At 46.0% G+C, this 13,153-nt stretch overlaps 1 protein-coding gene across 3 annotated transcripts in view; it reads left to right on the top strand.

Annotated features, from left to right (window-relative positions):
• The window catches only part of LOC119218550 (microtubule-associated serine/threonine-protein kinase 1), a 58,637-nt gene extending 45,545 nt beyond the window's left edge, over positions 1-13,092 (top strand). For all 3 annotated transcript variants that reach the window (XM_037473076.2, XM_037473075.2, XM_037473077.2), the window contains 13 exons: positions 520-652; positions 1,661-1,826; positions 2,191-2,292; positions 3,487-3,609; positions 3,765-3,874; positions 4,861-5,024; positions 6,350-6,594; positions 6,689-6,940; positions 7,021-7,253; positions 7,517-7,639; positions 7,884-8,020; positions 8,473-8,660; positions 8,836-13,092. In XM_037473076.2, the coding sequence (XP_037328973.2) occupies positions 520-652; positions 1,661-1,826; positions 2,191-2,292; positions 3,487-3,609; positions 3,765-3,874; positions 4,861-5,024; positions 6,350-6,594; positions 6,689-6,940; positions 7,021-7,253; positions 7,517-7,639; positions 7,884-8,020; positions 8,473-8,660; positions 8,836-10,559 (3,700 nt within the window). In that variant the 3' untranslated portion in view covers positions 10,560-13,092. The remainder of the gene's footprint in view (positions 1-519; positions 653-1,660; positions 1,827-2,190; positions 2,293-3,486; positions 3,610-3,764; positions 3,875-4,860; positions 5,025-6,349; positions 6,595-6,688; positions 6,941-7,020; positions 7,254-7,516; positions 7,640-7,883; positions 8,021-8,472; positions 8,661-8,835) is intronic.
• The last annotated feature ends 61 nt before the right edge of the window (positions 13,093-13,153 follow it).

Genomic DNA, 13,153 nt, shown 5'->3' with positions numbered 1-13,153 from the left:
TGAACGTAGTGGAGCAGCTGGTAAAAACAGCGGCATCCTTCAGGGTCTGAAGGAAACTTAAGCCAAGGCGGAAGTGCCTTGAATTTTCGGCCATTACGGTGCAACTCCTCTGGTTGCAGAACAAAGTCTTATTGTTGAGAAGTCAGCATTGCAAAATAATGAAAATGAGAACTGTTTGGAACGCTCACTTTCAATGGGACAATAAATAGGAAGTATTCATGGAATCTGATGTAACCTTCACAACACGGATAGTACTGCTAGTCTTTGTTTTTAGGTCGAGGGGATTTAATGGACATTTAGCCTTGTGGCTACAGCCGCTAACAGGCCACAACATGCCTTGGTTGCCTTGGTTACAGCCTTACCTTCCCTTCCCTTATCTCCACTTAAGCCCCCCCCCGGCGCATTGTGCAGTAAACCAGTGACCACGGCACAGCTTTTAAAAAATACCCCATGGTCTGTTAAACGTGGTTCTTATTGCGATGCAGCAGAACTGAGTGCCCACGTTGTGTCTCCAAACAGTCTGCTGATCACCTCCATGGGCCACATCAAGCTTACAGACTTTGGCTTGTCAAAGATGGGTCTAATGAGCCTCACCACCAACCTGTACGAGGGACACATTGAGAAAGATGCCCGAGAGTTCCTGGACAAGCAGGTATGTCACCTGTAGCATAGCAACACTGTGTCCAGAGGTTTTTTTAATTGCGGTATTTTACTCTCACATTATGAGGTAGAAAGTCCACAGGCGGATGCATTTCATTTAATGTCATGAAGAGGTGTTTGTAATTATAACCTGGCATGTTCAGTGGGCGAAGCGTTCGTCTCCTCCTGCCATGTGACACACCAGTTCCACTCAAAGGATGACACGGTGCTGCAATGCTTCCTGCGTTTTCTGAATTAGTGAATCATTAATCATCTCCATCTCCTTCACAATACCCACTTTTAGCAATTATAGTTATTGTTTGTGCTCTGAATAAAATCAGACAGCTCTCCCGGCTCGAAGCGGCCATCTGTTTTGCTGCCAGGATCAGATCACATCTGCGGATGACACAGACCACAGATTCTGATTTGGAGAGTGGTTCTCATCCACTCGCTCATGATGTCATGACTACATATGCTTTGTTTCCCATTTTTATTAGAATTAAACCTGGGACTATATAGAGGCTGATGGTTTCCATTTTTACTGCTTCTATGTTGGTTTGTTTGACTGGCGGCCAAACTGAGGGAATGATTTAAATCAAACTTTTATGTTACAAAATGACATTTTAAACTTTGCATAAGTTTTCACTTTCACTGTTGTAGTTACTAATCTGTGTAAATAAACGGGATGCTGTACTGTACCCAGATAGATGCGGCTTTGACACAGAGACAGAAATCTTCACAGCAAAGATCTTTAATGGTACCGACACTGACTATTGAAGTCTCCCTCCTCTCTTTGTTACTTGCCTTGGATGTTTGATCTATGAACAGACATCTTTTGCTGACGTCCATTCATAGATTCTTTCAATGAGGGATAAGAGAGTGGAAAATCAATTACAAAGCAGAGCATTTGACACGTCTCACGTCATATCTGAAGGGGCCATAAATTCAGGAAAATGTACAATGATGTATTTTGGACATTTTGGATGATTTTGTCAACCTCCCTTGTCCCTCCATCACTCAGGTGTGTGGCACCCCAGAGTACATCGCTCCGGAGGTGATTCTCCGCCAGGGCTACGGGAAGCCGGTGGACTGGTGGGCCATGGGCATCATCCTCTATGAGTTCCTGGTGGGCTGCGTGCCTTTCTTTGGAGACACGCCGGAGGAGCTGTTTGGACAGGTCATCACAGGTAAGGAAATAGTCTTCATCGGCGAAGACACCCACAATCTGCATTCATAGCTTCACGGTGTGTTTCCATTCAACTGGGTTTCCCTTAAAGTAAGTGGGACAGATTTAGAAAACTGGAGTGTCACCATTCCCTATCCATGCATCTTAAGCATGTGATGTAGTCTGAGCAGAGTTTTCAATACTGCTCCAGAGATGCAGCAGTTTCATGTTTTATGTCTTCCTTCCTGGGGGGAAATGCAAGTATTAAGAAGGAGTTTGCAGTAGTTACTACTAATGTACTAAGAGATCATTTCAAATTTCTTAAAAGTACTTCAGAAGGAAGTATTACACCGACCTTTTGCTCTCTGTGACGTCGTCTCCTTCAGACAATATAGTTTGGCCAGATGGGGATGACGCCTTGCCCGCGGACTCCCAGGACCTCATCTCTGCCCTGCTGCAGACCAACCCTCTTGTGAGGCTGGGTACAGGTACTAACATTTACAGTAACATCATTTCAGATCCCTGATCCGCACCTATTTAGCGTTGCGTTATTAATTATTTATAATGTTGTTTTCATGAATAAACATTTGGCACTAACCAGATAAATTATTTAACTCTGTGCTCCTCAGCACAGAAACAACAGTCAAATCACAGGCCTCAGCCAGGTCGTTGATTAATAATGGTTTGTAAAAATCGTATTATTTTATTTATTTATGTGAATTGTTTTCTCATTAATTAAGTTCAAATATTTTTTTGGGGTATTATTATTTATCACTTTATTGTTTTTAAATTGTATGATTTCATATATTATTTAATTTCAAAGTATGGTTAATTTCATACCCTGATTTAGTTTTTTTAAATTGTTTTCATTGTCCACATTAGTTATTTATTATTTTTCGGCTTGACGGTCACCTTCAAAATGCTTTGAATTTTACTAACCTGTTTGAAAAGTGCCATTTAAACAAAGTTTGATTGATTGAACTGGGATGCCATGGTTGCTGAGAGCAACAGTGATTTGACAAAAAGTCTGACATAAATACTGAATGTACTGCAGGCTGCTGAACGCGGCGCAGACGGGAGTCCTAAATATTTTACTGAATATGTAGTTAATATAAAGAGTTCTATCTGGATAACGTGACGTCTTAAATTATTTTTTTTCATAATTTGTGTCACTTTTGGACACTTTTTATAATATATATGTGGATCATTTTTAAATCCAACAGACACAGAGTACACCATTGGCATTTATTTATTGATATAGTTTCACCTGGATTCGATGTTAAAGTGATTCGAATTCAGTGGTCAAAGGTCACTGTGACCCCTCAAAACATATTTTTGGCCATAACCCATAATCCATGTGCAAGATAAAACGTATTCGTTCAAATTTCTGAAAAGATGAGACGATGATGCTATGACATTTCGGACAGAACTGGTCATCTTGACTGGTTGTTGGAGGCAAAACGAGTACAAGATGGGAATTCTAGCTTTCATTTTCTTTTTTTTCTTCATTTGAACAAACCCAAACCAGATAATGAAAAAACTGAAATAGGTCACTACACAAGCCGAAAATCCTCAACGCACTCCTGAGGAAAACATCTGTCTCCCCAGCCGGTAAATGCTCCACTGTGTGGTGTAGCTTGTTGTGTATTCTGAGTGAGGCTGCGTCGTTTTGGGCCCTACAGGCAGCGCTTTTGAGGTGAAGCAGCACTCCTTCTTCACGGAGCTGGACTGGAACAGTTTGCTGAGGCAGAAGGCAGAGTTCATCCCTCACCTGGAGTCAGAGGAGGACACGAGCTACTTTGACAGTAGGTTTCCCCTCTGGCCCTATGGTCCACTACATCAGTTGTACAATAGATGTTGCACACGGTTACAATCAGAAATGCTCTTTGAATGTTGAACTGTCAGCTCCCATGTGTGATGTCCTCTCCCTCTCTCTGTCTGTCCCCGTGTCCCCTGGCAGCTCGCTCAGATCGGTATCACCACATCAATGCGTACGACGAGGACGACACCAATGACGATGAGCCGGTGGAGATCAGCAGGTTTTCCTCCTGTTCTCCTCGCTTCAGCAAGGTTTGAGTCGCCACCTCTCTCTTACTTTCTCAGTCATTGTGGCTTCCCTTGTTTTTAAAATCTTTCTCTTTCTCAGTTTCTCACTTAACATGTTTTTTCTCAATATTATATGACAGATCACCTTATAACTCTAATATGACAAGTCACACTATTTCAGGACACATCACACTTTACTACGACGGTGCGCATATCACACTATATTATTAAAACACAACACCGTACTATGGCATTAAACTATATTTTTACACTGTTTAATCCTGGAGCTAAATCCAAAGCACGAACGATTTGCGAGTGTTGTTGATATATATTTCCGTTGCATATTGAGCTGGTGGCATCCACAGATACTTGGATCCAGGCAGACCTCTGTCATCTCTGTTAATCCGGAGGGTCTCTCGCTCTACAGATGTGTGTTTAATGACCCTGAAAATCTTTCTGTGGCCGAGTCTCTTTTCATTTTGAGCTGTGATTTTCTCCCCCAGTGTGCCCGCATGTCCTTCCTTTCCCTTCTCTCACTCTTCAGAAAATCCAAAGAGCCTCATCGAGAGGCTCAGCTTCAATTAAATTTGAGATGTTTTTTGAAGTTACGGTCGAGGGCTGTTGAGTTTTATTTTGCGAGCAAAGCCTCTGCTGAATACACACACACACACACACACACATAATGAGGTCTGCGATGAACCCAAGCATGTATTGGATTCTTTGTCGGAAATCTTTTAATTAATTTCTAACCAAGAAAGTGCTGTACAATTTTATATTCTCTCAGAGTCAGGTCACAGTTTGGCATTCATCGGGAACTTTAATTCTTAGATGGTTTCCCACCAGTCAGAAATACCGGTGTTATTTTCAAAGTATTCTTAATCCTAATACACCACAAACCGCCTCTTGGTTCCCTGCACAGCTCTGCACATTTCCTCCCATCTCTCTCTGCGCTATTGATAACTGCCAACAGCCCAAATTAAGCTTGAACTGACCGTGTCCCCCCCCTGCAGGTGTACAGCAGCATGGAGCATCTGTCTCAGCTGGAGCACAAAGCTTCAAACTCCGTGTCCCGTCGGGAGCACAAAGGCCCGCGGGAGGACAAGGTGACCAAGAGAGAGAGCCTGGGCAGCTTCAGCATGAGAGACAAGAGCTGGAGGACCGGATCCCCCGAGATGTGAGTGACGGGCGTTGTCGAATGTGGGGTTGTAGAGCGTTGTGTGTAAATGAGGGCGGGGGCTGTTGTGTATACCTCAGGTAGGACTCATAAGGTGCTGTCTTGAACTGTCACATAGTGCGCCTGAATAACTCTCTATCGCAACAGTTAAGGCACTTCTTTAAAAATAACTGTGCGAGAGTTCACACTCAGATCCCACCTCTGAAAAGTGGAATCGGGTGCCAGGTTCTTATGACTCACACCATATGTCTCTGTAGGGCGTAATAACTGTGTGACTCTGATAGTGATGTTACAAATCGACTGGATAAACAGATCTCACTTTACCTGGAATGCAGACTTTTTAGTCCCTACCAGATACGAAAATGTTTGCAATCTGGATTCATTAAACATTAAACTCTGAGGCAGCTCACAAAAAGTCATATTATTGGGTGACACAATAACTGAGAGCACACAGCAGAGGCTGATTGCCATTACTTCTCATCACTCCGTTTGGACTCAATTCAATGTTTGTACATCCGAATTCATTTATATATTCTGCATTTGTAGAGGTTAGACAATTTGTTACGGTCAAGGTGGCTCATCATTCTGTTACTATTCACATTAGATTTTCCCAGTAAGAATTATCAGCATCTCACCAGCTATGATTACTTTTTGGCTACAGCTCATTAAACTTCTTTAACTAAAGGAGCTTGCAAACCAACAAATTTTATTTTTACATTCAGTGCTGCTCAACAAAATCCAGGGTGTGTATCCTGCAGCAAGGCGATTATACATCAATGTTTGATATTGCACAATATCTCTAGATTACAACGAAATGCTATTTGGCATATGCTGAGATTTAGTATGCACAGGATGATGAGGGTGGTGTCACCTCGGTGCAGAGGGGGACGACGTTGTTCCCGAGCTTGCTGGCCCTGGTCTGTTCCTGGGAATCAAGATATAAAACACTCTTGACAAGATCACAGTGAATTTTAGTCACAAGAATAATTCATATGAACGCATTCCCACTTGTATGATGAACGAATGCATCCAGCCCCATCATAGGTCAAACTACATTTCATACTTTGATCTATGATGAAATACCCGCAAAACTAATTACATTCCCATCCGCTTCAGCAGTACCTTATGTGATGCTAGTTAGCAAGTGTTAACATGCCAACATTCTTCATGGTAAGTATTACACCAGCTAGGAAACGGCATGTTAGCATTCTCGTTGATGTTAGCATGCGGCCTCGCTGAGCTGATGGAGCTGATGGATTATTACTGAGCACTTACTGCCCTTTTTATTTGAAATAAGCCCGTTTCCGGTGTCATCCCTCCTGCAGGAAGCGCCTGTCTTGTTCCGAGTCCCTCTACACGGAGGGGGATGCGAGCCCCCCTCTTGGCGCTCGCAGACGCTTCTCTGCACTGATGGACACACATCGCTTCGCCTCGACGCTGGACGGCGAGCCCGACTTCCTCTCCCGGCAGGCGCCCATGAAGGTCCGCGGAACCTCACTGGACGGGACGAGCGCCCCCTCGCCGACCCTACTGGAGCAGAGGAGCGGTCTCAAGGAGATGAACGGAGCAGGTTTGTTGGGAGATAGCAAGGCAGCATGACGTTAGTGTTTTCTAAATGGGGTTTTAAACGTTAACACGTCTAATTTCCACCTGGCTGCTCACAGATAAGTCCCCTAGACATGGAGAGACGGCGGGCGTTACCACGTCAACGTTAACAGCAGCTCCTTCCGCAGCCGGTCGCGATGTGATGACCCCTCTGTACGACCCGCTGGGGCCCCGGGCCACCAATGACCTGGTCCTCCGCAGGGCCCGCCATCAGCAGATGTGTGGCGACGGTGACAAACGCAACTCCAGAGCTGGAAACAAGGTCACCAAGTCAGCTTCTGCCACTGCCCTGTCCGTCATCATACCATCGGGTGAGCGCCGCCAGGGAGGGAATCGAAAGAAAGAATAATTGCTCAATGGCATTCTAATGCGGTATCTCTCTCGTCCGCAGTGGAGCAGCACGGCGGCTTCTCTCCGTTGGCCAGTCCCATGTCCCCCCGCTCGTTCTCCTCCAACCACTCGTCCCGGGACTCTTCCCCCAGCAGAGACTTTTGCCCGGCGGTGAGCGCGCTGCGCTCTCCCATCACCATCCATCGCTCTGGAAAGAAGTACGGCTTCACTCTGAGGGCCATCAGGGTCTACATTGGAGACAGTGACATCTACAGCGTGCATCACATTGTTTGGGTGAGAAGAAAGCTGTGTGTGGGGGTGGCTTCTGCTGGGACTTTTGAGGCCGTGTATTTGATTTAATGAGGTTAATTTGAACAGTTGAATGTTATTTTTCATCACCATACAGTTATTAATAATGTGTGTTATTATAGAATATTACTTGTAACCTAAATTGAGGAAAATAGTCTCTTATTTTAGTCTTCTTTTCTATTTTAAGTGTTCAATTCTGTCTAGGGTTCACCGAATGTTAGCGTGTAATGTTTTGTGTTACTCGGCAGCATGTGGAGGACCGCGGCCCCGCACAGGAAGCCGGCCTGTGTGCCGGTGACCTCATCACCCACGTCAACGGGGAGTCCGTCCACGGTCTAGTCCACACCGAAGTGGTAGAGCTCATCCTCAAGGTAGGAAGCCGTGGCCTTCTTCAATCTCAGGTGTACAGTGTGTTTGGTGACATCAATAATCCTATGCAGTTATTCTATTTCTGCTAATAAAAGGCCACTTAGTTGTCTATTTTTAAGTTTTCAATTTCAATCAAAGACTATATTGATGTACTGAATGTTGTGGATGAAAGTAACATTTTCCTGGTAAAGAAGCTTAACATTTGGTGACTACAAGGAGCTGATTTAATGTCTCTGATCTGTGCAGAGTGGGAACAAGGTGACGGTGACCACCACGCCTTTTGAGAACACCTCGATTAAAGTGGGTCCTGCCCGCAAGGCCAGCTACAAGTGTAAGATGGCCCGACGAAACAAGAGGACCGTGGGAAAGGACGGCCAGGACAAGTAAGAGCTCAGGCACCTGCTCCACAGACAGCGAGCTCTTTGATGTCTTGTCTCAATGGGATGAAATACAATAACAAAGGAGGGGATTTTTTTTTTGGGAGGGGGGTTGTCTCTTTTAATCATGTCCATGTCGGTCTTGTGGCATATTTAGTTCACGGGGCAGTGGTTTTGCATGTTTTAGCCCATTAATTACAATTGCTGTTTGCAGCATTTCCTGAGCAAAGCGTAGTTTGGGGATTTCTGAAATGCATTCCAAAGAAGTCATTGTTGGTGTCCATCCTTTTGCTATTCAAGGGAAATCTTTTGTCAGTCTTGTCGCTGATGTTGCCAGTTCAAATTTGACTCAAACAAAGTAGTTTATGCTCACACTGATGGATTATGATATGCAATTGTGGTGTGCATTGAAACTGGACTAAATGTAGCTTTCTCTTCTTCGTCTGTTCCTCCGACAGTAAGAAGCGAAACTCCTTGTTCCGCAAGATCACCAAGCAGTCCAATCTCCTGCACACCAGCCGCAGCCTGTCCTCCTTGAATCGCTCTCTGTCCTCCAGTGAGAGTCTCCCTGGCTCCCCGACTCACAGCTTGTCTGCCCGGTCTCCGACCCAGGGCTACCGCTCCACCCCTGAGCCCTCATACCTGGGTAGGACACTTTCAATAATCATCTTACAACTGGGCACGCTACAAAGAATGTGTTTAAAAACTGCACAGAATACAACTAGACATTTTTTTCCAAGCTTATGAATCCAGAAATTGTACTAACCCCAAAAAGTGTCTGCTCCTCAAATAGATGTTTCCTGCTCTGTGTGTACTTTTAGGAGCCTCCTCCCAGAGCAGCTCTGCGGCCTCCAGCACGCCAAACTCCCCCGCTCCCTCTCAGCACATGAGACCCAGCTCCCTGCACGGCCTCTCCCCGAAACTGCACCGGCAGTATCGCTCTGCCCGCTGTAAGTCTGCGGGCAACATACCCCTGTCCCCGCTCGCCCACACGCCTTCCCCCACCCAGTCCTCGCCGCCGCCGCTGCCCGGACACACCGTGGGAAGCTCCAATACCACCCAATCCTTCCCCGTCAAGCTCCACTCCTCGCCGCCGGTGGTCCGCCCCAGACCCAAGAGTGCCGAGCCCCCCCGATCGCCTCTCCTCAAACGGGTGCAGTCAGCGGAGAAGCTGGGCTCGCCTCTGACCCAGTCCAACTCCACGGGCGGGCTGGGCGGTCCGCTGAGGAAGCACAGCCTGGAGGTGCAGCACTCCGAGTACCGCAAGGATGCCTTCCTCTGCGAGCTGGGGCTCCAGAGCCTGCTGGAGACGGACGGGGAAAACCTGCCCCCTAATCCTCCCCCCCTGCCCTCATCCTCGACAAACCCAGAGACCGGTGTCCTCAAGCCTGCGAGGAGACTAGGGAGACAGGAGTCGCCGCTCAGCAGGGAAACGCTGCTGGCCGGGAGGGACAGGGAAGAGAGGGAGAGGGGACGGGAGCGGGAAAGGGAGAAAGAGAGGGATTCCGATACCGGCACAGTCCTGGAGAGGTTGAGTCGCTTTGGAGCAGCAGCACCCCAGTCGTCCTTCACAAGAAGATCTCACAGTGAGCTGTCCTTCAGCTCGCAGGCTGGACAAAGCTCTAGGCTTTGTGTAGAATCCACAAAAGCTACAAGTTCTTGCGCCCTTAGCAAAACGACAGGAAGCCTGGTTGGTCAGAAGGGCCCTGAAAACATTCCACAGACTCCGGCGGACTTGGCGTCAAAACAGCGAGACGCCATGGGATCCAAAAGTGTGTTTTCTAACATTAAAGAAGTGAAGGAGCAGTTATGGGGCAGAACCGAACCAAAGCAGGAAGGAGATAACAGGGGCAGGCCCGGTGTCACAGGTGGTGCCGTGACCAGGAGCTCTGCTTCCGCTCCGGATAAATCAAGTGTCAACGAATCGAAGGCTGGTCCTCTGAGCATCATCAAACCCTTTAAACCGTCAGCTCTGGGGGGCAGCCTTAGAAAGGCTGGAGGTGAGAGCGGCGACTCCAGGACTCCAGACTTTGGCTCCAAAAGCCCCAAGCTCCCAGCGCGCGGACTCGCCCCCGCCGTGCCCCCGCACGGGCAGCCGCTCTTGCTGGGCAAGGTGAGGCAAGGACTCGGGCCCGTCAACTGCTACCGGGGGACCCTTGACTGGGAGGACAAATGCCGCCTGGAAGTGGTGGAGGAGCATTCGCCTTCCCCCTCTCCCTCCCCGACATCCGTCGCCCCCTCCCTCTGCGGACCCTCGCTCTGCAAGTCCCGGCCCGTCTCCCCTGGCGACAAGACGAGCTTCGTCAGCCAGCTGACCACCGTGGCCAAAAGCGTCCTCGGCCCGATCAAGCTGGGCTCCCAGGAAGGGTCCAAGGGCAAAGAGCAGCAGGCCAAGGCGGCGGAGGAGAGGCAGGGAGGCGCAGCGGGGAGGTCTGACTCTCCCGCTGGAGGGCGAGTGGTTGTTGGGGCAGGGGTGGTGACCCAAAGTCCCGCTGGTTCACCGCTAGAGAGGGCAGCAACGGGAAGCAGCCGGTCCAACATGTGACCCCATGGGGTCCCTAAATGGGGCTTTTTTGGAAGAACAATACATCAGATGACAAGCACTTAAAACAATGTACATTCCAGTTTCAGGGTATATCAAATGTTATTTATTGATTCCAATGATTGACTAATTCTAACTAAAAAATGTAATGTAAAGGTGCATTACTGTTGATTTTCTATCATAAACTATTTAATAAGAGGACTCGTTAATGTAACGTAGAACACTTTACCAGATATATATATATATATATGTGTGTGTGTGTGGGTCTATGTGAACGCATGTCATATATGGTATGTACTGTACATGTATACTAGGTACAAGAAGGTCAACAAGTGCTTTACCAATCAAAACATGCTGAAAACTGTGAATACCAAAATCCAGTCACACTATTTTGTCCTTTAAACTAGCGCTTTGTTCTCTCACTGCTTTATCAAGCAAGACAATAACCAACTGAGTCGTGGTCCCATTGTAATATTTGCATTAAGTGTGGCAGCAGAGCCTCAGTTTGGCTTCAGCAGGTGAGCAAGCAGCAAGATGATTGAGCTCATTTCTTTATCCGGCAGTTTACAGAGTCGCTGTGCATAGTTCCCACAAAGCCCAAGCAGGCACTCTGTCACTGGATGTCATGTCTGGCTCTGCCAGTCGCCGGGGATTGTGTGTGTGTTGTGTGTGTGTGCAAGAGCAAGCGTGTGAAGCCACCTTGGGTCTATTTCTGTTGCTTCTTGGAGGCTGCGTTGTCCTGCAAAGGAAAGCATGTTTGACAGAGCTCAGGCTCAGCGCTTATCTCCCCTTTGCAGGAGGGCTGCCACAGCACCCTGTATTTCGGCTGGGGCCTACACACACATAGCACTGTCAGCGGCAGTCATTTTTTAATACATTTAAAACCCACGCTCCCACGAATTGGGATGCAAGTGTGTTTTGCGAGGATTTTTGCTGGGTAATTACACTCGAGGAGTGACTCAGCGGGTCAAACTGGAAATATTCAGGCGACATTTAGGGTCCTGTAACGTTAACAGGCTTTTCATAAACAAATCCCACAGGCTTAGTGATGATAATGTGTGTAGATATAGTACATGAAAAAAGTCATCGTAAGCACATATGCAGTGAACCTGTGTGTTGTTTTGAGCCCAAACAGGAATAGTAGGCCGTTATGGATGTAGCATACAGTTATGTGTTTGTTAAAGGGCTCTAAAGATAAGGTAGGTTGTGTGGATATGGCTGGGTACAATATATCACAATCAACCTGTTCCTGTAAACAGAGTGATCTGCAGTATAATCAGAATGAGGTTGTTAGGAACCACAAGTTCGGTAGTCAAGATCGATTCATCTGAAACTCACGTTTTTGAGAGGTAACGCGCGGATTTGTCAAGAATCTGAGAATGATCCAATATTCACAGGGAGAAACGACTCCCGCTGGTCCTATTTGTTCTCAGTAACTGCATAATGTCTTGCTACTCATTCACAGCTGTATGTGTGAGGACTGGGGTTAAGTGATTAAATCCATTTTTAGTTTGAAAACCAAAAGTTATTTTCAGCTCTCGAAATGTAAACAGCTTTACATAGATATGCATTTACTTTTGCAAAAGGGAAAGAGGTCAAAGGCTTGTTCTCTAACTGTATTGCATAGAGAAGGCTACTTCCTGTACAGTTGAGCATGCAATAATGCATCCTTGACGCAATATGGATAGATTTTCTCTTTCTAAGGGATAGCAATCCATCCTTAAAATGGGTGTGCCCATGATTTTACACCCTTCATCAGAAAGTGTCATGCAGTTCATGCGTCAAACCGAAGTTTGTTTTTCAGTTAATTTTTCATCGCACTCTACTGCCCTCTAGTGGTGTGAAAAATCCACAGTCAAACATCTTTCCATTACATGTTCATTAATAATCGGCTTAAGTGAGAGTTTCAACCACTGAAATACTGCAGAAGGGAGGTTATTAGCCGTACAGTTGCTGAAAACGCATTTATGTTTCTATTGACAATAATATTTGCAGTAATTATCAAATGGACACTTGAAACATTTATGTATTCCTTTCCTGTTGTTGTGTTCTTCACGTGACTGTTATTTATATCTTCTGGGATAGAGATGAACATTTTTAATATAATATACTGTCTTATATATTCTAACGATAGGAAACGGTTATTTTATATCAATGTAATAATTGAGGCATCGGGTCAGCCCTGATAACTTGACTAAGAAAAATGACTCATTTTCAGGCCTTTTCCCAATCAATGGTGTCTATGCTAGTGCTATATGTTTGAAAATAACCCTTTTTTTGTGGTTGACGGAGAGTAGTTTAAATGCACTTTATTTCAAATTTGCTGTTAGTTACTTTGACGAAAAATCTGGTCTACTTTATACAGATATGTATTCTAGAATCGAACACAGAAGTCCAAGCATAAAGAACACATTTCTCTGTTCACTGAACGTGTATTTATTTGTACCATGGGGCATTTTTGTTTGTGATAGATGTGATTCAAATGCAGACACCTGAAGTGCAGTATGTGGAATAAAGATTAAGATTTGTTCCTAGACTTGCCACCTCTTACTCTTTTGTGACTATAATCTGTGATAACAATGCAGCAGCAACCACTA

This window comes from Pungitius pungitius, chromosome 9 (assembly GCF_949316345.1).
Source record: "Pungitius pungitius chromosome 9, fPunPun2.1, whole genome shotgun sequence".
Taxonomy (NCBI): domain Eukaryota; kingdom Metazoa; phylum Chordata; class Actinopteri; order Perciformes; family Gasterosteidae; genus Pungitius; species Pungitius pungitius.
Note: the sequence above shows the minus strand (reverse complement) of the source record. Positions and strands in the feature narration are given on the sequence as shown.